The 23,104-nt window shown below is 55.6% G+C and overlaps 1 protein-coding gene across 4 annotated transcripts in view; it reads left to right on the plus strand.

Annotated features, from left to right (window-relative positions):
• Positions 1-614: 614 nt before the first annotated feature.
• Positions 615-23,104, plus strand: part of RHBDL3 (rhomboid like 3) — a 52,200-nt gene continuing 29,710 nt past the window's right edge. For 2 of the 4 annotated variants that reach the window (XR_014304889.1, XM_082707357.1), the window contains exons 1-4: positions 616-1,164; positions 2,683-2,706; positions 17,736-17,894; positions 22,078-22,302. Coding sequence is in view for 3 of the 4 variants with exons in the window: in XM_082707357.1 (XP_082563483.1) it covers positions 1,054-1,164; positions 2,683-2,706; positions 17,736-17,894; positions 22,078-22,302 (519 nt within the window). In the remaining variant the exon portion in view is untranslated. Of the gene's footprint in view, positions 1,165-2,682; positions 2,707-17,735; positions 17,895-22,077; positions 22,303-23,104 lie in introns of all 4 variants that reach the window. The other 2 variants (XM_082707358.1, XM_082707359.1) reach the window with 2 other exon arrangements.

Consider the following 23,104-nt stretch of genomic DNA (forward strand, 5'->3'; position numbering starts at 1 on the left):
ATCTAACTTCAGTACTACTTGCTTTAGGTTCTTTACCTCCCTTCTCCCAGTTGGGGCACCTCTCTGGGCTTGCCTTTGTCAACCTGGTCAAATGAAGCCAGGGCACGGTCAGGTCACATAACTCTCTTGTAGAGAGGGAAAGATTTAGGATTTGGGGTCCCGACTGTCCCTATCTCCTGAGTTCTCCCATCCCTGAATTACTGGGCATATCTGGACCTCCCAGAATCTGAGACTGCGGGCAGGCGGAGAGATAGAAGGGTGTCAGGATCCCGTCCTCCCAGCACCCCGCCCCCAATTCACTCCCAGTTAACCCCGACGTTGCCAACTTAGGAAAAGCTTCACCCCTGCCTCCTTCGCGTTTCTGCAGCCTCCGAAGGGATCATTAACCCGGTGGGTTTGGGAAGTGGGCGTTGCACCCCACCCCGACCCCGAGGCCAACGCGGTCCCGGGGTGGAGGCTGGCGGTAATGGGGCCACCGACAGCGCAGCACTCCCCTCCGCAACCCCCCGCCCGGGGCGGTGCGGCCACTTACCCGCCAACCCAGCCGCAGCTCTGCCCCCTCCCCTCCCGGGGCCGCGCCGCTCTGACCGATTTGGCTCTGGTGGTGGCGCCCGGGGGCGGGGGACGGCGGTCCCCGGGAGCAGCCCCGCCCCCGCCCGCGCGCCGCCCCCGAGGAGTCCGCGGGGAGGAGGAGACTCCGGCGCAGAGCGGGGGCCGCGGGAAGCGGGAAGGGAGCGCGGGGAGCTGCGGGGCCGGGGCTGGCCCAAGGGCGCCCTCGCCTCGGAGCCGGGCGTGGGGGCTGGGGCGCAGGCGGAGGCCGGCGGGGCCGCAAGCGCGGAGAAGTTTGGCGGTGAGGGCCCAGGCGTCCCGGGGTGGCGAAGCGGCGGCGCGGGGGCCGGGGCCATGGGGGCGGGCGCGGGCGGCGGGGCCGGCGCGGAGGCGGCGCGGCGCGCACAGAGCCCCTGGAGCTGCGCGGCCGGCGCGGCGCAAAGTTAGCCCGGCGCCCCGGGACGAGCCCCGCAGCCGCCCGCTGGCCCTGGACCCCGCGTCGACATGGGCGAGCACCCCAGCCCGGGCCCCGCAGTGGCCGCCTGCGCCGAGGCGGAGCGCATCGAGGAGCTGGAACCCGAGGCCGAGGAGCGGCCGCCCGCGGCGCCGGAGGACGTGAGTGCCCCCTCCCCCGCCCGGGCAAACTTTCTGGGGGGCTTTACGGGGGAGCTGCCCCCGTCTCGCCCCCGCGGGGCAACTTAGAGGTTTCAAGGTGACGCGGGAGCGCCCCGGATTGGCCGGGTCCCCGCGGGCGGGAGGGGGCGGAGGGACCGGTCTCCCCCAAACGCGCGCGCGCCACCCCCCGCTCGGGCTCCGCGGCTTCCCTGCGGGACGCAGCCCAGCCGCTGCGCTGGGGACTGGTCGGCCGCGGGAGCCCCCACTCCGCGGCTGGTGCAGTGCCCGGGACACGGCGTTTTCCCGCAGAGGCGGCCGCGTCACAGCAGTGACTCCCCCTTCCCTCCCACTCGCGACCTGCGGGCTCTCTGAGCCCGGGGAAGGAGCGGGCGCCGCAGAGTCCCCGGAACCCGGCAGCGCTGACCGGTCTGGCGACCCCCTCCTTCGCTTCCGGATTAGCTCCCTCCCTGCACCTGCCCTGTCGCGACACTGATTGAAATTCAAGCCGGCCCGGTCCCTGAACCGGGCCGGAGGAGGGAGGGGAAGAGCGCTGGGAGCGGTGTTGCTTCCAGAAGAGAGCCTAGGAGTCCCAGACCGTGTCGATGCCAGCGATGGTCCCCCGGGCGAGGATGGGGAGGGGCTGCCCCAGAGGGCTTCCCTGCCATCTGCTGCTGGAGTCTCCTTCCCTTTGGTCCGGGGAGCCATCGGCGGAGCGGGCACTGGGGAGTCCTGGGAACTGGGATTGCTTAAGCTACTCCCTCCTGAGGTTAACCTGCATATAGAGGTGAAAAACTGGAGAGACACTCTGCCCTGCCCTAGCCCTCTCTCAGGCTAGGGAAATGGAGAAGCCAGGACCCTTAACCTACCAGTGAATGTACCCCAGGGGCGCTTAACCTCTTGCCTCCCCGCTGGCCCCCTTGGTTAAACCTCTCACCTGCTTCTGGCTCCGAAGCTCTGTACTCACCAGGCTTGTGCACTCAGCACTTAGATTCAGCCTTGGAGAGACTGTTTAGATTTCAGTGCATTTCGGAGACCCCTCCTCCCAAACTGCAGGCAAAGGTTTAGTGTTCATTCAGGGCTGAGTTTTCCTGAGTAGAGGGTCTCTGGCCCCCAGCAGGTCTAGACTGTTGCAGCAGGGTGGGTTCCCAGGTGTGGGAGTAGACGTGGACACGAGCTTTAGGCAGAAGTTATTAGAGGCCCTTGGATAGATTTGGATGCCTTTATTTAGTAATTGCTGAGAATCACCCTTGTTCCGCTTAGCTTATCCCTCCTCCTGCCTGCTGGTCTCCAAGAGAGGGATATCTCCCCCTCCCCAACCTGAGTTCCTTCACTTTGCTTAGTGCAGACTGATTTGGGGAGCTCTTCCCGGGTTCCACTGGTGTCCTGCGGCGGGTTCCTGAGTCTGGGCAGCAGCTGGGAAGCTATGTCAGGAATATCAGGGGGCTAGAGAGTCCGTGGTGATGTGTGTTTCTTTCTCTCTCTCCTCTTCCTCTTCTGCATGGCCTCCCTCTCTACCAGCACTGGAAAGTCCTGTTTGATCAGGTATGTGAGCGGTTAAATCCCCCCACTTCCTTCCACCCCTCCCCTCAATCAGTCTCCCTGCTTGCGTGGGCTTCCCTAGCTCTGCACTCCTGAGACGGTGACGTGTGGTGGGGGCGTGGCTTAGTGCATCTCTAAGAGTGATCGACAGTGCTCTCCACTGCTCTCCAGGTTTCAGGAGTAGGCGGTGGGCTCCCCTGAGAGATCCTTCGATCCCTCCTCCTCCCAACTCTGCCTCACCAGAGCTGGGTTTATAACATGTAGAAATTGCACAACGCATATCGAAAGCCTGGGATATTCCCTATACGCAGGCAGGGGGGTGTGTTGCAGCCCGGACTGGGGATGTGGGGGAAGGGCTTAAGTTACTCTTCCTCTCCTTTTTTACCTCCACGTTCAAAGATCCGTGGCCACTACTGAAGTCTACTCCGTGCTGTCCTTGGAGGGTGACTCACAGTATGGGCTCTTTTGCAGGCTGACTCTAACTTTGCGGCAGGGATGAGAGAGTTATGGGAGATGCATGTTATTGTTTGCAACTCCTAGCGTCTAGGTGTGGGGAGTGGAGGTGGGAATACCAACTTTGGAATCTGTTGATGGACATTTGACCTTCAGCAAGGAAACAGGTTCTTTGTTGCTTCCTGCCTGAGAGTTTTTGTGTATTCCCCCCTCTCTTTCCATTCCTCTAGCAGGGGAGAGGAGGCAAGGGATGTCCCAGCGTGGGGAGGGGAGTAGTGATGCGGTGGTCCTGCAGTAGGCATGATCGCTCTGTGAACTTTGGACAACTTTAAGTGCCCAGGCTGCTTGGGCCAGAGGGAACCTGTTGGGTTGAGCAAGGAGATGAAGCTGACAAAGTAGCTTTGGCCAGACGGATCCTGCTGTAGGCAGGGAAAGCCTTTGAAAGTCTTTTCAACAGGGATCCAAGCAATGCTTTGGAAAGGTCCTGTGTGCCAGTGGGATGGAGGTAGGGTGGATTGCAGGAATGAGACCGGGACCTGCTGCAGTGAATGGACGTGGAGGACGACAAGAGTGGGAAGGAAGAGGGCTGTGGCGATGGGCAAACGGGAAGATCTCCCTGGACCCGTGTGGATGGGCGAAAGGCACAGACAACTTTGAGATGCTGAACCTGGACGGCAAAAGGGAAAATCAGGGTGGGGTGAGCTGTTGGCAGAAATGACAGCTTTGGCGACAGACCAGTTCGATTCCAAGAACCCCCCCCCCCAAATGCAGGGACTCGAGTGGGACTGAGACCCAGAATTACAGCTGGAAAGTCATGGCAGGAGGGGGTGGGGAGGATTGGGGAGCTGCTTGCCGATGTCAACCGCGTTAGCAGGAGGCCTGGCTGTGGTTTGGGGAACATCCACAGGCTCCCGGCTCCCACCCCAGCGGGGCAGCGCAGCGCTCCCTCCGCTCCCACTCGCCACCCACTCTGCCTCCAGTTCCCGGGAGCGAAGCAGCTGCTGGCCTGCAGCCCTGAGGCAGGAGGGGCCGCCTGCTGCCACCGACACCAGGACCAGCAGGCTGCCAGCCCTTCACACCTCCCGCCAGATTTAGAAGCAGGACCTAGAACAAAGTGTATCCTTCTTTTTCCCTCTGTGTCTGTCTTTCTCATTTGATTAATTTTCTGTGTATGTTTACATTTTAAAAGGAGCTATTTGGGTGAATGGAGGAAAATTTTAACCCACTGAGCCACTCAGGCGCCGCCGGAGGAAAATTTTAGTAGGAAGAATTTGGAGCAGAGAGAGGAGAGAGTGTGTGGAGAGAACGTGTAGCAACTAATATTCGCAGGTGGTCTGTGAAGTCCACTTTCCTCTACCAAAGGGAGGTCCTTCGTGTCACAGGGAGCATCCCCCTGGTTCCGCGAAGGCCCGGCGGGAAACTGTGCTAGACACAAAATTAATTCTAGGAAAGAAACTCACAACATACTCTGGGCAAACCATTTTCTTTCACAGTAAGTTCTGCCTTATGTCTGTCTATTCCCCGCCCATCATGTGGTGTTAGAAGTCCATTTCTGGGGGCACCTAAGGGGCGCCGTTGCATATGTGCCTTATTCTAGGTTTGGGCTGAGGTCATGATCTCAGGGGGCATGGGATCAAGCCCCACGTCTGACTCGGCACTCAGCAAGGATTCCGCATGTCGCTCTCCATCTAAAATAATAAATCTTAAAAAAAAAAAAGAAGAAGGAGAAGCCTATTTCTGGCACTTTCCTTCCTATGGGTGATTTGTGTTTAAGGAGAGCTGCTCCTGAGCAGGGCTTGACCTCTGGCAGAGATCCAGTCCCTCTGTGTTCCTTGCCCCTACATTGTGAAGCTGTCCCCGGGACCATTCCCCAGAGGCACTAACTGGAGAGTAGCTATGAAGCTTCACAAAGGTGTATGCAAGTTCACGGGCAAGGGTGTTCAGAATTAGGAAGGGTTTTCCCCTTGCCTCTTCCCATGGGCCTACTTAACGGTAGGACTTGAGGATTGGGGACCTTGGGGCACTTAGGAAAGAACATTCGACTGGAGGTTGAGGCAGTCCCCTCAACCACCTTATCCAGAAATAGCCCTGACCAGTCCAACTGTGGTCAGTGGGATGGGGTTCATGACACCTGTTGGAGTCCCTGTGAGCTGATGTGTTCACCTTCCAGAGGTCGATGGGATGAGAAGCTGGCCCCAGTAGGTCCTCTTTTCCTTCCTCGGTCAAGGGAACCCCAGTGATTATCCAGTTTCCAACTGGGATCTGCTGGGACTTCTCCCCCAGGATTTAGAGAAGGTATTGCACCGTTTCCCTCTGTGCTGTCTGGTTCTTCAGCACATGGAGTAGCTTTGACGTAGTAGGAGGCTAATTAAAGCCCAAGAACTAGAAGTCATGACCTTGGCCTGTTGGTCCTGTATGGTCACCCCTCAACTAAATGGTCAGGATGCCTTTTGTGGGAGTTGGAAGCGAAAACAGGTGACCCCAGTCCCTTGGAGGCTCCCCACCCAATATTCTGGGAATTAGGCTGGCCTGCTCAAGCAGGAGAGTAGCGTGGCAGCCCTCCTTACCCCGCCTCAGACTTCATCCCCATCCCCGTGGTTCCTGGGACTTACCGTAGGCAGGAAACCTGGAGGTCATCACTTCAACCCCCAGATGGTCCATTATACATTTTGTTTCCTATTTCCACATCTGCTTGAAGGGATTATCTTTTCATGAGCTTGGGATCTGAATGGTTTTCCTAAATAATAGATTTTATTTGATCATTTTTTAAAAGATTATTTATTTATTTATTTGACAGGGAGAGAGAGAGAGAGAGTAAGTGAGCACAACAAGCAGGGGGAGCGGCAGAGGGAGAAGCAGGCTCCCCCTGAGCAGGGAGCCCGACACGAGGCTCTATCCCAGCACCCTGAGATCATGACCTGAGCCCAAGGCAAACGTTTAACCAACGGAACCACCCAGGCGCCCCGTATTAGATTTTAGAGTTACCCAAATACGAATCTGTTGTCAAAGTGTACTATCGTGGTACAAAATGTCTGATTATTCCGTAGTTGAATCTGTTGAGCTTTTCCGTCGTGATTCCTCCTGTTGCTTTGGATCTGAGACAGTTTTCATCCCTCTTTATTTTGTTTAGAGTTTATTGATTCATGTAAGCAATTTCTACACCCCACATGGGGCTCAAACACACAACCCTGAGACCAAGAGTCACATTCTCTTCCAACGGAGCCAGCCAGGCGCCCCAGTCTGCATCCCTCTTTAGATCTTATAAATATGCACTTCTATTTCTTACTACATTTTCTGTGGCTAAAGAAATCATCTAACCCTTTACTCCAACCAGACCTTGTTCCAATCCAGTTATGCCAGCACTTACTTTTTTTTAATATTTTTAAAAGATTTTATTTATTTATTTGACAGACAGAGATCACAAGTAGACAGAGAGGCAGACAGAGAGAGATGGAGAAGCAGGCTCCCTGTTGAGCAGAGAGCCCGATGAGGGGCTCCATCCCAGGATCCTGGGATCAGGACCTGAGCGGAAGGCAGAGGCTTTAACCCGCTGAGCCACCCTGGTGCCCTAGTGGTGCCAGCACTTATTAAGAAACATTACCTTAATGTGTTTGGAAAATTTAACACTTGGTAAAAATTTTTTTTGGGTGGGTCAGTTTATTCTTTATGTCTCATCTATCACACTGATGTTTGTAATTTCGCACAATGTGCCCTTCAGTCCTTGCTTTATGAAGTTCCATAGGATCCTCTTTTTCTGGCTATGTTTTGATAGTCTCAGTCCCTTCCCGAACTTCAGGGAGGGGCCAGCAGGGATCCAAGGTCAAGATCTAGGTTAAGCGCTTAACCCATCAAGGGCTTCCAGGGTGGGAAAGCCATTTCCAGGTTCACCCTTAAAATACCTTCAAGATCTGCCAATGTTTTTTTTTTTTTTTTTTTTTTTTAAAGATTTTATTTATTTATTTGACAGAGAGAAATCACAAGTAGTCAGAGAGGCAGGCAGAGAGAGAGAGAGGGAAGCAGGCTCCCCGCTGAGCAGAGAGCCCGATGCGGGACTCGATCCCAGGACCCTGAGATCATGACCTGAGCCGAAGGCAGCGGCTTAACCCACTGAGCCACCCAGGCGCCCTCTGCCAATGTTTAATAAGCAAAAGTGTTTGGAGCAGAGTTCTCTTAACAAAGCCCAGTTGCTTTCGAGCTCAGGTGAGGGAGAAGGAAAAGAAAGGATTAGAACTAATTTGTTGTTGTTGTTTTTTTCTCCCTCCCACTGGGAGTATGCATTTCTCAGGGCCCCCCATAACAGCCCCAACTTTGCTAATCTCCCAGCAGAGCAGACAAATTTTGACTGTCCCACCTCTGAAATTATAAACGTGCTACAGCCAGGACGTAGAGCAACTGAGAGGGCCTGCTGGGTACCGAACCCTGGATTTGGAGTCGGATGGACCTGGCTCCAAGCCTGACTGCCTTTGTGACTGGGGCCAAGTGGCATTAGCTCTCTGAGCCTTAATTTCCTTGTTGGTCAAACAAGGACAGTGCTCTAGAACTCTAGGAACAATGGTGGGAATTAAGTGGAAGTAGAGACTCTTTCCAGTGTCAGATACCAGTGGACATTCGACAGCCTCTTAACTGGGAATCAGAATTTGCTGGAAGACGCACAGGGCAGCTTTTGAGATCCAGGCCCCCCCGGGAAAGCAGCGGCCTCTCTAAACCAGCTCCTTCCCAGGGCAGGCTCCCGGAAAGAGAGCCACTTCCGAAACCAGAGGGTTTTCCTGCTGGCTTTCCCCCCAAGTGTCTCCCCTGCTCCGCCCCCTTCTTTCCAGCCGAGGTTTTCCCTCGACCTGACCCCGAAACCTACCTCATTTGCAGTTCTCCCGCAAGCTGGCTTAAGTTCTGGGAGCTGAAAAGAGGCTCACACGGGGCCATTGAATGGATTAGTGAGGGGCCACAGAGAAAACACCTGCCTGGGAGACAGGGCATTGACAGCGGGCCCCCTGGAACACATGATTAGCCAGCAGAAAGAGGTTCCCAGAGAAGGACAAAGCCACAGGTTTGACTGGAGCCCTTGCTCAGGCTCTGCCCTCAAGCTCTGCCCTCCAGGGCCCGTGGGCTGTGGATGTCCCTCCACCACAAAGCCAGCTTTCCTATCCTGCTCCTGCCCCAGTGACCTTGGCAGTCATGCTGAATTAACCCTTTTATCCCTGACCACTATGGATGGCAGTTGAGCGCTGGGCCAAGGGAGCCGAGATTATATGCCGCTTGCCCCATAATGGGCACACACGTGTTCAAGCAGAAGGCACGTCAGACGACAGTCTGGGGTTCCAACGTCTTTTCCGCATGCAGGCCCTGACCGTGGGGCCACCTCGCTCATGCTCGCCCCTCTGGGGCTGCTCCCACCTCGAAGACCCTAGGTTAGGAGAAGGCTGGTGGAAGCCTCCAGTCCAATCTGCTCATCTTGCAAACGGGGAAGCAAAGGCCAGCGGCCTTCTGAGGTCACTCGGTGCAGTCGTATCAGAGCTGGGACTAGAGCCCAGTTCTGTTTCCCTCTGACCTGTGTTCCCGCCACCAGGCCTTGCAGCCTTCCATTTGCTTACTTGGCGTCCTGAGTGACTAGGGCAGTGGGGAGGGCACACCCCTGGCTCAGGTCCCAGTTCTGCTCCCAGCTGTGTGGCAGCAGGCAAGCCAGGTGACCTCCCCAGGCCCCTGTTGCCTCATTTATGAGCTGCCCAGAGTACCTCCTTCCCCTCGGGGTTGTTGTGAGGCCTGGGGGATGGCATGTGTGTAGCACCAGCCATGGTGTTTGGAGAGCACCCAGTAAACATGGCCGTCTTGTCCTGCTCCTGGAATTTAAGAGAATGGATGCTGTCCTCAAAAGAACCTCGGACTCGTAATAGTTCTAGGTGGCAAATCAGTGTCCAGATCTCCAGTCTAGGGTTCCTTGTACCCTGTCTAGCTGGCTTCTTCCACATGCTTCCCGAAATTTCTGTAGGGAGAGAAGGGAAGTGTTGGGACAAAGGCTGCCTGGGATGCGAGTGGCGCCCAGGTGTCCCCTTGGCTCACTGGCTGGATGCCTGCATGGCTGAGGGTGAAGGGTCCGGCCATCAGGAGCCCAGAGCCAGGCTCCTCCTCCTGGTGCCCCATTTGGCAGTTCCTGGTGGCCTCCCGTGAGCATAGGGCACTCTTCTGTGTTACAGAAATGAGCCCGTGTATATCTTGAGTTGTGAACAGTTAGGGGTAGCCACCAGCTCTGTCCCACCAGCTTTTCTGAGGCAAATCACAGGTTTGAGTTGGCAAATATTTCTTTCAGGGAGCAACTGTTGAGTACCTACTGCATGCACGTAGGTCCTCATCTCATTTTGATCTTTCAGCAGCCCTGTGAGATGAGTGGTGCTATTCCCTCTTTACAGAGGAGGAAGCTAAGGCCCCAGGGGGCAGGGCTTGCCCAGAGACACCAAGCAAATGAGGGCCCTCTGCGGAGGGACTGTATAATTTTGTCCACATCGCCTCGGGTGGCTTCTGGAACAGGGTGGAGGGTCCCAGGAGGCGAAAGTGTCTGATGACCGTTTATCCTACCTGGCCAGCTCCCACTCCCCTCCTCCCTGGATCTCTTAGCCCGATCATCTCTGGGGAACAAGGGACCCTTCTGTGGTTTCCAGAAGAAGCAGCAGGAGGAAATGGGTATAGGCTAAAGGGAGGGGATGGAGCAGGTGTCAACCCCCTGCCTTCTGCTTGCACCCAGTCCCACCCCTCCCTACCTGTCTCCCCCCATCCCTCCAGGGCCTGGATGCCTGCCTTTGTGGCTATGACTCAGCTTTAGTCCCCAGGCACTGTGATGGTTGTGCCTGGATGAGTCAGCGGGCAGTTCGTCTGCTCTTGGGGACCCAAGGGACCTGCCTCTGAGTCATAGCCCCCAGCGGCCCTCTAGAGTCTCCAAGGTCTTCTTTGGGGGGCTCTGGGAAAGGAGCAGCAGGGTCTTCTAAGAGGCTCTCAGGGTGGAAAGAGACAAAGCCCGGAGGAAAGAGCTGGCCCCCACTCCTCACTGCCCACCTAACCCCAGCTTCCTGCATGGGGTTGGGGAGTCTGGGAGCTCTTCCTCTCCAGCCCAGGTGTTGAGAGAGTTGGGTGGTTTCTGGAAATAGGCCCGTTATCCAGCCACTCAGCCTGGACTCAAGCCAGGATGCCCGCTTCTCTGCTGAGGGAAGGGTGTTCTGACTCCCTAACCAGCCTGCCGACCTCAGAGCTGGCTTCAGCTATTTGACTTAATGGGGAGGAGGGATGCTCGGGTGGGAGAAGCCTCCTGAGAGGGACGAGCTGCCTCCCCCCAGACCAATTCCATGGGAGCCCAAAGAATAGAAATACTACAGCTGGGAATCCTACAACCCCGGAAGCTTCTCCAGCTGTCAGAGGCCTGGGCTGGCCCTATCACAGGGGAGCCCAAGGCTCCCTCGTGCCTCCATGTGGGGAGACCCAAGGACAGGAGGGTCAGAACCTGGTTTTCAGGAACTGCTCTCTCTTCTTCCCAGGGAGGCTTGAGGTCTGAAAATCCATTCCAGCCCCAGCTTGAGCAGGCCGGATGGTGCCCTGCTCCACTCACTTGGGAGAGCCTCTGGGCAAGTTGCTTAACTTTGTGTACCTCAGTTTCCATATCTGATACATGAGACCAATCACACTCACTCTAGGGTCGGTGTGTGAGAATTAACATCATAAGATATTGGCCAAAAATCTGTGTCTCAGAATCAAGGGGGAGAAGTCAGGGGACTGGTGAGAGATGGTTTTCTCTATGGGAAGAATTAGCATCCTTATTTGCAAGGAAGGAGTGCTGGAAGAGAAAGCTGCTACTCCCATAACCTCACCTCCTGACCTCAGCAGCTGCAGGCCTGGACCTAATTTATGGGGCAGTAAATATCCATAATGGGCCAGAGCTCCCTGGTGGGCTCTGGCTTTTGGGTGGGGACAGCTCTGCTGAGCCATAAGCTGCTGGGTAGCCTCGTTAATTCATCTCTGTTCAGAAGCTGGGTAATGATGCAAGGACCCAGCAGATGAGGCCGGGTAACCATCCCCAGAGTGGGGAGGGGCAGCTGCCTGTGCTTGGCCCGCGCCCCCGCCCCCCATGCATGCCATGTGGTCAGTTCCCAGGGCTCCTTCTGTCTTGGGAGGACAGAAAGAGGACACTGGGGCCAGGGATGGGAGCCTTCCTTAGATCCCAGGTCCAATCTTCTGGACTGGGCAGTTCTCCACCACAGTGGCATTCCAGGTACTGCCTACGGGGGTCCTTGAAGGTCCCCACCTTCTTCACTGAGATCCTGGGCCTCTCTCCATCAAGGAGAGGGAGAGCATGGTCATGGGAGCTAGAAGAGAAATCGAGTGCTGGGAACAAGGATCAGACGGGCAATTGTCCTGGAAATGCAGTTTGTCCAATTCACACATACATAATTGATGTAAAATAAGTGTGTTCCTTTCTTCTTTTTCATATGCTTCACTGCTACTGGGTAAACTCTGAAGCTTGGCCTGGCTCCCTGGCTGGCAGCGGTGACCGGAGGTGGTGGGGAGGTGGGGGCTGGGGGATTGGGGAGAAGTGGTGGCGCTGTCCTGGGTGCTGAGCAGGCAGATTCCTGGCTCCTGCAGGGCTGTTCTCTGTGAGCTCAGCCCAACCTTCCCTGAGGCCAGTCCCTGATTCTTCAGTCTCTATGGAGAAGCATCCCCCTCAACTCTTGGGCTGCAGCTGAGGTCAGGCAGTTTTCTAACTGTGGGAGGCCTCCAGACAAAGTATCAGTTGGACTTGAGGGTCTTTGCCACTCAGACAATGGAGGGAAAAGGCTGGTTTCGAACCATGGACAGAGGGGCCGGGTTCCACAAAAGGCGGAAATGACTCTATGGATTCATGCATCTTTCCCAAAGAGTGTTTGACGGTGTGTTGCTGTAGAAAGTAGGCTGCTCAGAGGCCCATTAAGTTTGGGAAATGTTGGGCTGGACAAAATCAGACATGTCTCTTCACCGTAAGAATTCGTAGCACGCTTCCTATGGTTTTATGCATCAGACTCTTGCAAAAGGGTTTCCCAAACTTATGGGACCTTGGAAACCTTATTTTAGACACCATCTTGGGGCTGGTGTTCCACAAAACACACATGGGGAAACTCTGAGCCAGGGGCCGTATTTCATACACAGGCAGGACAAAGAAAGACAAGGAAGGGCAATACTGGGGCAGGTTCCCATGGAGGAACCTAGAACCATTCCCATCTTGACCACTAACTTGTGTCCTCACCGTGGGCTAGTTTCTTTTGCTCTCTGCACCCGTTTCCCCGTCCAGAAAATAAGGTGCAATGCCTGGCCTGTGGCTGATCCTTAGTAAATATTTGTTAAGTAAACGAAGGACCAGATTGGATGGTCCTTCAAACCATGTTTAGCCAGTCTCTCAAATCATGTTTAGCCACATGATCCTAATGATAGGAGAGGGCAGGCCCTGGGCCTGTCTGCCTGGATGGGAATCCGTCCGTCTGCACCAATTGCTGGCTGTTCAGACGTGGCCAAGTCAGCTCTCCATGCCTTGTACCCCTCCCCCCGAAAATGGAGCTCATAATAGTGTCTACCTCAGAGTTTTGTTGTGAAGGCTAACCATTTTTGAGGGGGGAAGGGCTCTCGTAATCATCATGCTCAGGCAATAGGTCTCCAGCAAACCAGGACATGAGCAGGGGTTTCAGTGAGGTAATGTCTGAGACCAAGAGGCCATTCTGCTTAGGTAGTTTTTGTCATGTCGTTCAATTGAGTGCTCTGCAGAAGGCCAGTTTGTGGAACAGCTCCCCAGTGGGGCCTCCTCAGCAATACCCTCCCATCCTCTCAGGGTGTCAGAGCCCCTAAAACTCTACAGAACAGTTTGAGAACCACAGAGATTCTTTTCAGCTCTCCTGGACCACAAATTCTGATTCCCTGGTCTGCTGCCCGTCTCCCCGCTGACACCGGAACCCTCTAAGGGCACAGACCTCACCCCTGATGTGCATCACTTTATCCTGATCCCAAATGTCCCATCAGCCCCTTTGACCAAGGAGAGAAGATTGGCAGCCCCCCATAGGCTGTATGGGTTGTGGATTTCTTTTCTTTAAAAAAAAAAAAAAAACCACTTTATTTGTTTGAGATGGAGCGTGCACACAAGCAGGGGGAGTGGCAGGCAGAGGGAGAAGGAGAAGCAGGCTCCCTACCGAGCAGGGAGCCCAACATGGGGCTTGATCCCAGGACACTGGAATTATGACCTGAGCCTAAGGCAGACGTTTAACTGACTGAGTCACCCAAGCGCCCCTGGGTTGTGGATTTCTTTCCCCAGCCTCCCTTTGCCTATGTGTGCTTATGTGTGCAGGGACAGGGATGGACCCCCTTACATCATCCTGAGAAGGGAGAGGGCCTACCATGTGATTAGAAGAGAAACTGAGGCAGTGTGGTTGATGATCTGCCCACGATGGCCCCGCAGCCGGGGTCCGGGTTCTTTTGGAAACCCTGCCCCTCGTCCTTGCCCCAAAGAAGGGAAGCATCCCTAGGTGTCAGCAGTATGGAAGGCGCCGGGTTCTTTCCCCAGTCTAAGCCATGAGTGCACCAGGAAAGGGGGTCCAGGTCCGGAGGTGGGTTATGTGACAGGGTGAGTGTGGGGCCCCAGGCTGGGGAAAACTGGCGACCTGGAGGATTAAGGGGCCAGAGGGCTGGACAGTGCTGGGATTAAAGGTCCCTGAGGAGCCTCTGGCAGCTCTTTTTATGGTGGAGGCAGGTGGGCGGGAGCCCAGGGAGGGTCGGCCCTCACTCTGTGCCTCTCTCCTCCCCCTGCTGCCAGCCTCCTCAGCTCGGGCTGAATGTGCACTTGGCCTGCCCCCTCCCTCCACGGTGCTGGGCCCTATTCAGGAGGCAGCTGGGAGGATGCTCCCGACTCCCAGCTCCCCGCTGGGCCCCTGCCTGAGGCCCTTTCACAGCCCACTCCCCCCCCCCCCAGCCCCCATCAGGCTGCCTGGAGCCCGCCCAGCCCAGACCTCATCCTGAGAGCGACCCACTGCTGAAACTGGATGAATCCAGGGCATGGGGCACGTGGCAGGGGGGCGCTTGGGGGCCTTCCACACATTATTAACGAGGAAAATTGCATTTGTAGGGTTTCTTTTCCCAAAAGCTCCAAACCACGGATCTTATTCTCCCCCACCCCCATACCCGGCCTTGAAGGAGTCCCAAAGGCTGGATGTGTGTCCAGGAGGGCCAGCCAAGCCCCTGCGTCAGGGATGCTCCCTGCTTCGCTTTGCATGAGGCGAGAGGAGCCAGACAGAGTCCCTGCCGCCCTTCGCCCTCAGCCCTGAGAGCTGTGGCCCCGCATTTGCTTGATCCCGCTGCAACCTGAGGGGACGCTGGGCATGCCTGATAGAGGAGGCGATTACGGCTTAAGACGGTTACTCTAAATTATACGAACTAGTTAGTGGCTGAAACAAGAGTGCGGTTTTGCCTTGCTCCATGCAACCTCCTTTAGAAGCCCTCAGTTTTCTTCTGGGGCAAGGGACCTACCTCTGTCCATCTTCTGCTCAAGTTCTCTCTCTCTGATTCTCTCTCCCTGGGTCTCCCTCCCTCTGCCACCCCCACCACCGTGCCCATGGTCTGCCTCTGCTCTGACCCTCTTCTTCCCAGGTGGTGGGCTCTGAGAGGGGTGTAGAAGGCGTCCTATGCGAAGCCAGCCCCTTTCCTGCCTCTCCCTCCCCACTAGGCACCCTCTGTTATCCCCAAGGCCTCATTATTAGGGTAGTGATGACCCCCATTGTCTGGCCTGTCTGGCTCTGGCACGAAAGGTAGAGTTTTGGCAGAGAAGGGAGACTCGGCCTGTTTCCAGCTCATTCTGCATAGTCTGGAGCCTGTAATGTGCAGGTCTGGGGTGGGGGGAGGGGGCGTGAGCCACAGGGCAGCCCCTGTCACTAGGACAACAGCAGGGAGCCCTGGAGTGGGGGAGGGAGAGCAGGGGAGCAGGTGGTTCTTTGTCTGGAGCTGGAACAAGGGCGAGGGGCCCTTGCCTGATCCCAGTCCTCCACCCTGCTGCCCTCCCGAGCCTCTGAGGCAGCCCCAGGGAGGGGATTGGTGTCCCAGCTCTTGATTAAGAGGCCATGGGGCTTTCTCCCCCAGACCCGGTCAGGAGAGACTCCACACTGTGGGCCTGTCACCGCCCCTCCACCCCCCCCCCTCCCCGCAGTGCTCAGGGCGGGGTGGCATAGGGGAAGACTGGATTTTCCCAGGACTCGGACTGCTTCTCCACCCCCTATGCTCACCCCCAACCTCAGCCCACTCAGGACAGGGGGTCCCGTGAGGCCAGGCCAGTAAGTCAGGGGGCCTGTGTCAGCCTGTGGGAGTACAAGGGGTCCCAGGTACCAGAAATGGACCCTCACTGGCTGTCATTGCCACTTTCCCATCCAGGCCTCACTTTCCTATCTGAGCAATGGGCGGAGGGGGAGGTTGGGCAGGGAGGGCATGTCAGAACTGTTGCCATGTGCAGCTCTTGTCTTGCTTTCAAAGTCTGTGGTGTGGACCATGAGACTCCTCGAGTCCCCCTCCTCCCCCCCCCTCCTCTCCTCTCTTTGATCCTTCACCTTTACTCCAGAGCCCCAGAGCAGCCCCTGGAGGCTGAAGGTCAGTGACCCCCCCCCCCAGGTCTAAGCCACCACGATGCAGAATGCGGCTTTCCAGGCACGTCCCCTAACCTCTCAGTGCTCCTTTCCCTGTGCCTCAATTTCCCCAACTGTAATATGGGGCTAGGAACAGGACTTGCCTCATGAAGTTGTTGTCGGGGGTCAAAGAAATTACAGACATAAAGTGCTTAGAAAGGTGTTTGGCCCCATGAAAATAGCAAATTTTTATTCCTTTTTTTTTTTTTTAAGATTTTATTTATTGATTGACAGAGAGAGACAGCAAGAAAGGGAACACAAGCACAGGGAGTGGGAGAGGGAGAAGCAGGCTCCCCGCTGTAAAGGGAGCCCGATGCGGGGCTCAAGCCTAGGATCTGGGGACCATGACCTGAGCTGAAGGCAGATGCTAATGACAGAGCCACCCAGCTGCCCCCAGCAAATTTTTATTCTTAAAGATCTTTTTGGTGCAGGGAATTGCTGAGTTTCCTGAAGTACTCAGTGGTATGAATCAAATGGGTGTTATCCCTGGAACCTGGTATTTGGAATGGAGGGTGGGGACACATGTTTTTAAATAAGCCTCTTTGGGGATGGCTTTCCTCCTTGAGTTCTGGGAAGAATTTAAACAGCCCAAGACTTGTGACTCTTGGCTATTTCTCTTGGGTTGTCTTAGAGGTATTGCACACTGAATCAGCCTTCCTAAAATAGTCTCCATTGACCTTCTCTAGCAAAGGGGGGAAATGCGGCCTTGGTCATCTGGGTCCCCCCCTGTCCCGGCCACAAGGACATCCATGGCGTCTGTTGGCCTTTTCAAACCTCAGCCGCCCACCAAGGTGTGTGTGGGCTTGGCAACTTCGCGTGGGGCGGGGGTGGGGCACGTGGTGAACAGGACAGCTGCTGACATTGGCGAGAGATCGTTCTCGCCGCTTTCTAGCAGGGTGTGTGCTGGCGGCAGGGCAGATCCTGGGTTAGGGGGAGCTCTGTGTGGAAGAAGGGTCTGCAGAAGAGGTACAGGAAGTCTGGGAGCTTCTCTGGGAGAGAGGAATGAGATCCTTTTCTGCTTGAACCGATGGTACTTTCACTGGAAGATTGGTATCCTTCTGTTGGTCCCAGTACCCACCATGTATCTATCTGCCCAGGAAAGGTTTACAGAATGCCAGTCATGCCAGGCGCCTGCTAAATCCTGGGGTCCGCCATGCCACTGGCACCTGAGACTCGGCAGCCCAGGGAGGAGCCCCAGGTAGGAGATCAGAGGGCTGGGCAGGCTGGTGGCCAGAGGTCTGCCTGACGCACAGCAGGGAGCAGCCAGGGCAGCCTCTGTCCTGGGGAGTCCCAAGACTGTACAGAGTTGCTGGACAGGGTGAGTCAGAGTCTTCCCGGGAGACGAGGTTGGCAAGGGGTCCCTGGGCAGAGGGACGCAGATATGCAAAGCTGCACAGTGTTTCTGGGGAGCCTCACTCAGGCCCGTGTGCATGGCTGTGGGTACATGAGAGTGTGGGTGTGAGAGGCGCCAGCAGCCATGCGTGGCCAAATTTGCAAGGCTGGGACCCTGATCCCTTGAGCCTCAGGGCCTCAGCAACACCCCTGGGCTCCTCTGGGCCACACCTTGGCAGTTTCTCATCTTCCTCCCCTCACTCTGCCTTTTCCTTCCTGCTCTTCCTCTTGTCCAGGGTTAGGACTGGGGTGGACAGGAGAGAGCTTAACCTCTCTGAGGCTCAGCTTCCCTGTCTAGGCACAAGGTGGTTGGCTTGGGTGATCTCAAAGGGCTCCAGGGCCTTCTGGGTCTTTAAGTGGTTGTCCATGCCCTATGCGGGTTCTCCCATGGGGGCCTTGGACACATCGCAGACTCGGCCTAGGCCTGTGTTGGCAGAAGGGCTGGGGACAGGAGCCAATGTGTGGTGATGGAGATGGGACACCTGCAGGGCCCTACTGACCCCGCTGCTGTCTGTGCTTCTCCCTCAGTTTGACCCTGGGAACACAGGCTACATCAGCACAGGCAAGTTCCGGAGCCTCCTGGAGAGCCACAGCTCCAAGCTCGACCCGCACAAAAGGGAGGTGCTCCTGGCTCTCGCCGACAGCCATGCAGATGGGCAGATCTGCTACCAGGATTTTGTCAACCTGGTGAGCACCCTGGGGCCTTCACCGCTGGGAAGGGGCCTCTTCGGGGGTTATGGCTAAGAAGACCTTTTTACAGAATTAAAGGGATCTGTTGGTGCACAGCGTTGAAAATGTCCAGGCTTCAGAAGGTGAAAGGGCATCACTGAGGAGCTGGTTTCTCTGTGTCTCTTGGTTCTGCCTTCTGCAGTGTCAACATGGCCCCTGACACCTCCAGTCTCCCCCATGTGGCAGCAAAGTGGCTGCAGCTGTTCCGGCCCTTACAACCTTGGGCCTCAGCATGCTGGGGAAGAGATTGGGTCTCCTGTATGGTAGTCCCGCCCCTTGGGTTAATTTGGGTCTGGTGGGATGTGTTGATTGACTCAGGCCCATCAGTTCCCATCCGTGGAGCCGGGGGTGGGGTCAGTTTCCCAGAGAGGGAGGGCTGGGAGTAGGAGGTGGGAAGGAGGGGAGCTGGGGAGTGGATGCTGGGAGCCCTGGGGACATGGGTCAAGAGCTCCTCAGACCTGCTGGCTGGTCCTGGGTGGTCGGAGGGGCTGAAGACAGGAGGCCTGTGAATCCTGCCCAGGGGTCCAGGGTCTTGGAGCAGGGATTTCCTCCTCACTGGGGGTTACTGCTGTGCTGTCATGGGGGCCATTGTGGAGGGGTTGGGGTGGGGTTCGGTAGGGTTAGCAGGAAGCATCCCACCAGGGATGCATGGGACATGAGTAGAAGCTAAATGATCCAGCAGGATGAATTCAAGGCCAGATGATTCCCCTCAGATTCCCTGGTGGCGAAGCAGAGAGAGTCACTCCTTTTCTTGTCACCCGTGGAGGAGCAGGAGTAAAATGATCTGTGTGAGGTTGCCCAGGCTCCTGGAATTCAAAGAGACTGGTAATGGGGGTGGCCAAGTGCCAAGTGAGCTCTCTGATGTGGGTGTCCAGGCTTTGGAACGGTTCTCATTGCCTCTTGAGGGAAGCCTGCCTTTGCCCAGAGGTTAGTATGATTTCAGGGAGCAGCTGTAGCACTTTTAGGGGTGAAGAAATCTGCTGTTCAGAGTGGACCCAGAGAGCAGACCTCCTGGAAGGTAGGGGGACAGAGCTGAGCTAAGTGGGGGAGTGGGGACAGTCAGGGTTCATGGGAGGAGGGGCAGTGAGAGTGAGCCCTGTGACTTGGAGCCCAGCAGTGCCACCCAAGACCAGGTCACAGGTTTGAGCCTGCATCAGCTCATCCATAGCCCAGCATGCCCTGGGCCTGCCCGGCTCAGGCTCGGGGCAGAATGAGGGCTTTGCTGGGCCAGTGAGATACTTTTGTCTAGCTGCGGGTCTATGGGGTCTCCTGTGTGAACTCCACTAGTGAATGGCTTTTTCCTGTCAGAATGTCTGTATTCATGTTGTAAGCTGGAGCAGCAAGCCAGAGCCTGGATACGCGTGAGGTGGGCTATCCTGCAGACTAGGACTAAGGAGGGGCCCTCCAGGAGGGAAGCTCTCAGGAAGGCAGAGTGCCTAGGGGCTGGAGTCAGGTAGACCTCAGTCCCTCTACCTTTGCCTTTCACAGAGAAAGATCTCCTGAGGGTTTTCTCATTTGTAAAATGAAGCCAAAGGAATCCCTCTTCAGAGTTGTCCGAGGATTAAATACCATGGAGTATTTGAAAGATTTTGTTATCTCTAATGCTCTTCCCCCAGGTGAACTCCCCTGCATCCTTTGTGAGCCCTTCCTCAACCCAACCCAGGCCCAATGAACCAGCCTTATCCAGAACCCCCACAGTGCTTTGCCCAGGCCTCTCTTAGAGCACAGACCACATTGTATTATAGCTGGGTGGCCAAGGTTGTCATGTACAGGTGTGTAGGTTGTGTACTGTGCCAGGAAGCATGCCAGTAAGATGAATGGGGTCTGAAATCTGGTCTGGGGTTTTTTCACCAAAGCCTATAATGGGTGCATCCACCTGCAAGAGAAGACTCCCTTATCTCATGGCACAAGAGTACCCTTCAGGCTGGCATGGGCTCTGCAATCAGATGTATCTGGAATTGAAGCCTGACTCTTTGGGTCCTTGAGAAAGTTGCTCACCTTCTCCAAACTTTAGTCCCTATCTTTGTTCTGGTTTTTTTTTTTTTTTTTTAAGTGTATTTACTTAAGTAATCTCTGTGCCCAGTGTGGGGCTCAAACTCACGACCCCAAGATCAAGAGTTGCGTGCCCTTCTGACTGAGCCAGCTAGGTCCCCCTGGTCCCCATCTGTATCATGTGAGGATAGTGTTATGCACCAAATAACTAGCATTTGCCTCTCCTTGTAAGCCCCAGGAGGCCCGAGACTCAGCTCAGTTCTAGGCACATCAGGCTGCAGGCGAATGGTGGGTGTCCGTGTGCACATTGCTTCCCTGTCCTTGTGCAAGCCCGCCCCTGGCGTCAGTCTTCAGGGTGTGGCCAGAGCTGTGTTGTGAGTAGGCTCTGCTTATTCCGGGACTGGGAGAGAGGGTGGTAAGAGTGGCTGCCAAACAGGTTGGCAGGGGTGCCTGAGCAGCTCAGTCGACTAAGTGTCTGACTCCTGATTTCAGCTCAGGTCATGATCTCAGGTCATGAGTTTGAGCCCCGTGTCGGGCTCCACTCTGAACGTGGAAGCTGCTTAGGATTCTCTCTCTCTCTCCCCCTTTGTCCCTCCTCTCTGTGCACTCTCTCTCTCTAAAAATAAATTTAAAAATCTCTAAAAATAAATTTTAAAAAATTTATAAAAAAGGGAAAAGATAACTTTGACAACGTGATCCTGTCTTGAGCTTGCAGTGAGTGAACATGGAGGCCCAAGGCCTGCTGGTGTTTCCAGAACGCCTTCTGCACCACCAAGAACCAGATCTGAGCTTTGTAGGCATGGAGAGGATGAGAATAGGGATCAATGGAAGGGGTTCATCTGGGAAGGCCTACTGGAGGGGCCGAGCCTTTAGCCAGATTTTGAAGGTGAAAGACTACAGAACCGAGGAAAAAAGAAAGAGGACTGAAGACAGAGGCTGATTCCAGCCGGCCTGCTCTGAACACAGACCCTCTGCAGCGACTCCCTCCCGATACAGCTTCATCCCCTGTGCCTTGGTCTGGCCTAATTCATCCAGCCAGCCCTCTCTGGGCTTCTGTCATTAGATTTAGCCAAATGCCCCTGCTAAGGCCACAGCCCCAGGATTATGTTGATAGTCTCCACCTTAGCTCCCCAGGCAGCCCTGTGGCCCTGGGGCTGGGAGAGCTCTGTCTCCCCATAAGAAGGGTCTAGAGCGTGGTCGTAGAGGACAGGTGTGAGGCTAGAGAGGCCCTGGGAGGCTGGAAGGCAGCAGAACCGGCCACTTGGTCTCTGGGAGTTAGGCTGGCCACAGAGTGAGGCCTCCAGGACTCCAGTGCGGATTCATCATGGCAGCTTTAGGCTGTTGGGGGTAGGACCGGTCTACAGACAAGGTTCTAGAACCAGTTCCTGGGCTTGCCAGGCATTACAGGCCCCTTAAAAGGCCCTCGGGAGTGATGGCCTCCCACAAGCACAGCTTTGGGATTTAGTTCTAGAGACCTCTCTACAAACTCGCCCATCTAACCAAGGTCTGCTCACCTCTTCCCAAGGGAGGATGTCCTTCCGTTCTCACTCAGTTACCACCTCCTCCAAGAAGCCCTCCCTGATCACCACCACAGGACCTTGCTGGGCTTCTGCCTATTTGCTCCCTCAGCAGCCTGCACTGGGAACCACGATTGCTGCTTGCGAGACCAGTGCTCTAACCCCTGAGCTACGGAGCTGATTGCTGCTTGCTTACTTGTCTTGAGGGTGCATCCCTTGTGTCTGGCAACATACTGACACTTAGTCTTTGTCCCATAAGTTGTGATGGATGCTGACGGATAGGTGCATGGATGGGAGGAACGGCGCACATGACTATAGGTTCTGGAGCCTTACTGGGTTTGAATGTGGTGGATTCTTAAAACTCTGTGATTTAGTAGAATGGGGTTATTCCTAGTCCTCGTTTAACAGGTAGGCTAGTTAAGACTATCCAGTGAGCCCAGCACACGGGAAGAGCTTAGAACCACCTCGGCTGTAGAAGAGCTCAGTGAATACTGTTTCTTGCTATTACAGAAGACAGGGGAAGGCAGGATGAGGCCTGGTAGGCCCCAAGGAATGTGCTGGCCAGAGAAGCGGCTCAGGGCTCAACTGAGACCCCCATTCTGACCCTTCGCCCCACTGTGTGTCCCGCACAGATGAGCAACAAGCGGTCCAACAGCTTCCGCCAGGCCATCCTGCAGGGAAACCGCAGGCTCTGCAGCAAAGCCCTCCTGGAGGAGAAGGGGCTGAACCTCTCCCAGCGGCTGATCCGCCACGTGGCCTACGAGACCCTGCCCCGGGAGATAGACCGGAAGTGGTACTACGACAGTTACACCTGCTGCCCCCCACCCTGGTTCATGATCACCGTCACATTGCTGGAGGCAAGGACTTGGATGGGGGAGGTGGGTGGGGGGAAGGGCGCTGCTCAGCCTTGGCCTGAAGAAGGGGGGCGGGAGGGGGAGCAGGAGGCTCTTGGAGACCCCTGGCAGGGGGCAGGGGGAGGGCTGCATCTTCTCCCAGTGGCTGAGGATCCATTGTCATTTGCCAGCCAGGCCCCATGATAGTGCCTGCAAGTGTGGCTCCAACCCTTGGACCACAAGGACATCCCAAAGATTATTACCAAGCAAGCCTCCCCACAGCAAAAGCCCCATATTTCCACCTCTACCTTAAGCGAGGCAACACAGGCTGTGTAATAAGTTTGTTGATTTGTGGGTAGTTAGCCAGGCTAAGTCCTTAAAAACCAAGTTATTTTAGTTCCTCCTTGAGTGGGTAACGCGGCCAAGTTCTTTGCTCCCCCGGCACTCCATCTCCCACCTGTAAAGTAGGGGTAACCAGACGTGCCCTTCTCCCATAGGACTCCTCTGTCTCAAGCCAGAGTGGCTGGCAGTGCCTTCGGAACCCAAAAACATTACAAATGCACATGGGAGGGGTTGTTTATGAACAGGTAGATGTGGGCTTCACATATTTTGAAAGAACACTCTCCCCTTAGGGAATCATCTCTAGCTATTGTTATTCTAAACGTCTTCTGCTTATGCAGCAGAATCTGAACAGAGGACTTTCTGAATCAGTGCCCAAATGTGAGAAATTCTGAATTCTTCCGGCTGTTCAGCCTAGAACCCTGTGGGCCCCCAGCCCCAGGTCCTGAACGGTGTGCTGTAGTCTGCAAAGGTTTCTCTTCCAGAG

This window comes from Mustela nivalis (assembly GCF_964662115.1).
Source record: "Mustela nivalis genome assembly, chromosome: 17".
NCBI classification, from domain to species: Eukaryota; Metazoa; Chordata; class Mammalia; order Carnivora; family Mustelidae; genus Mustela; species Mustela nivalis.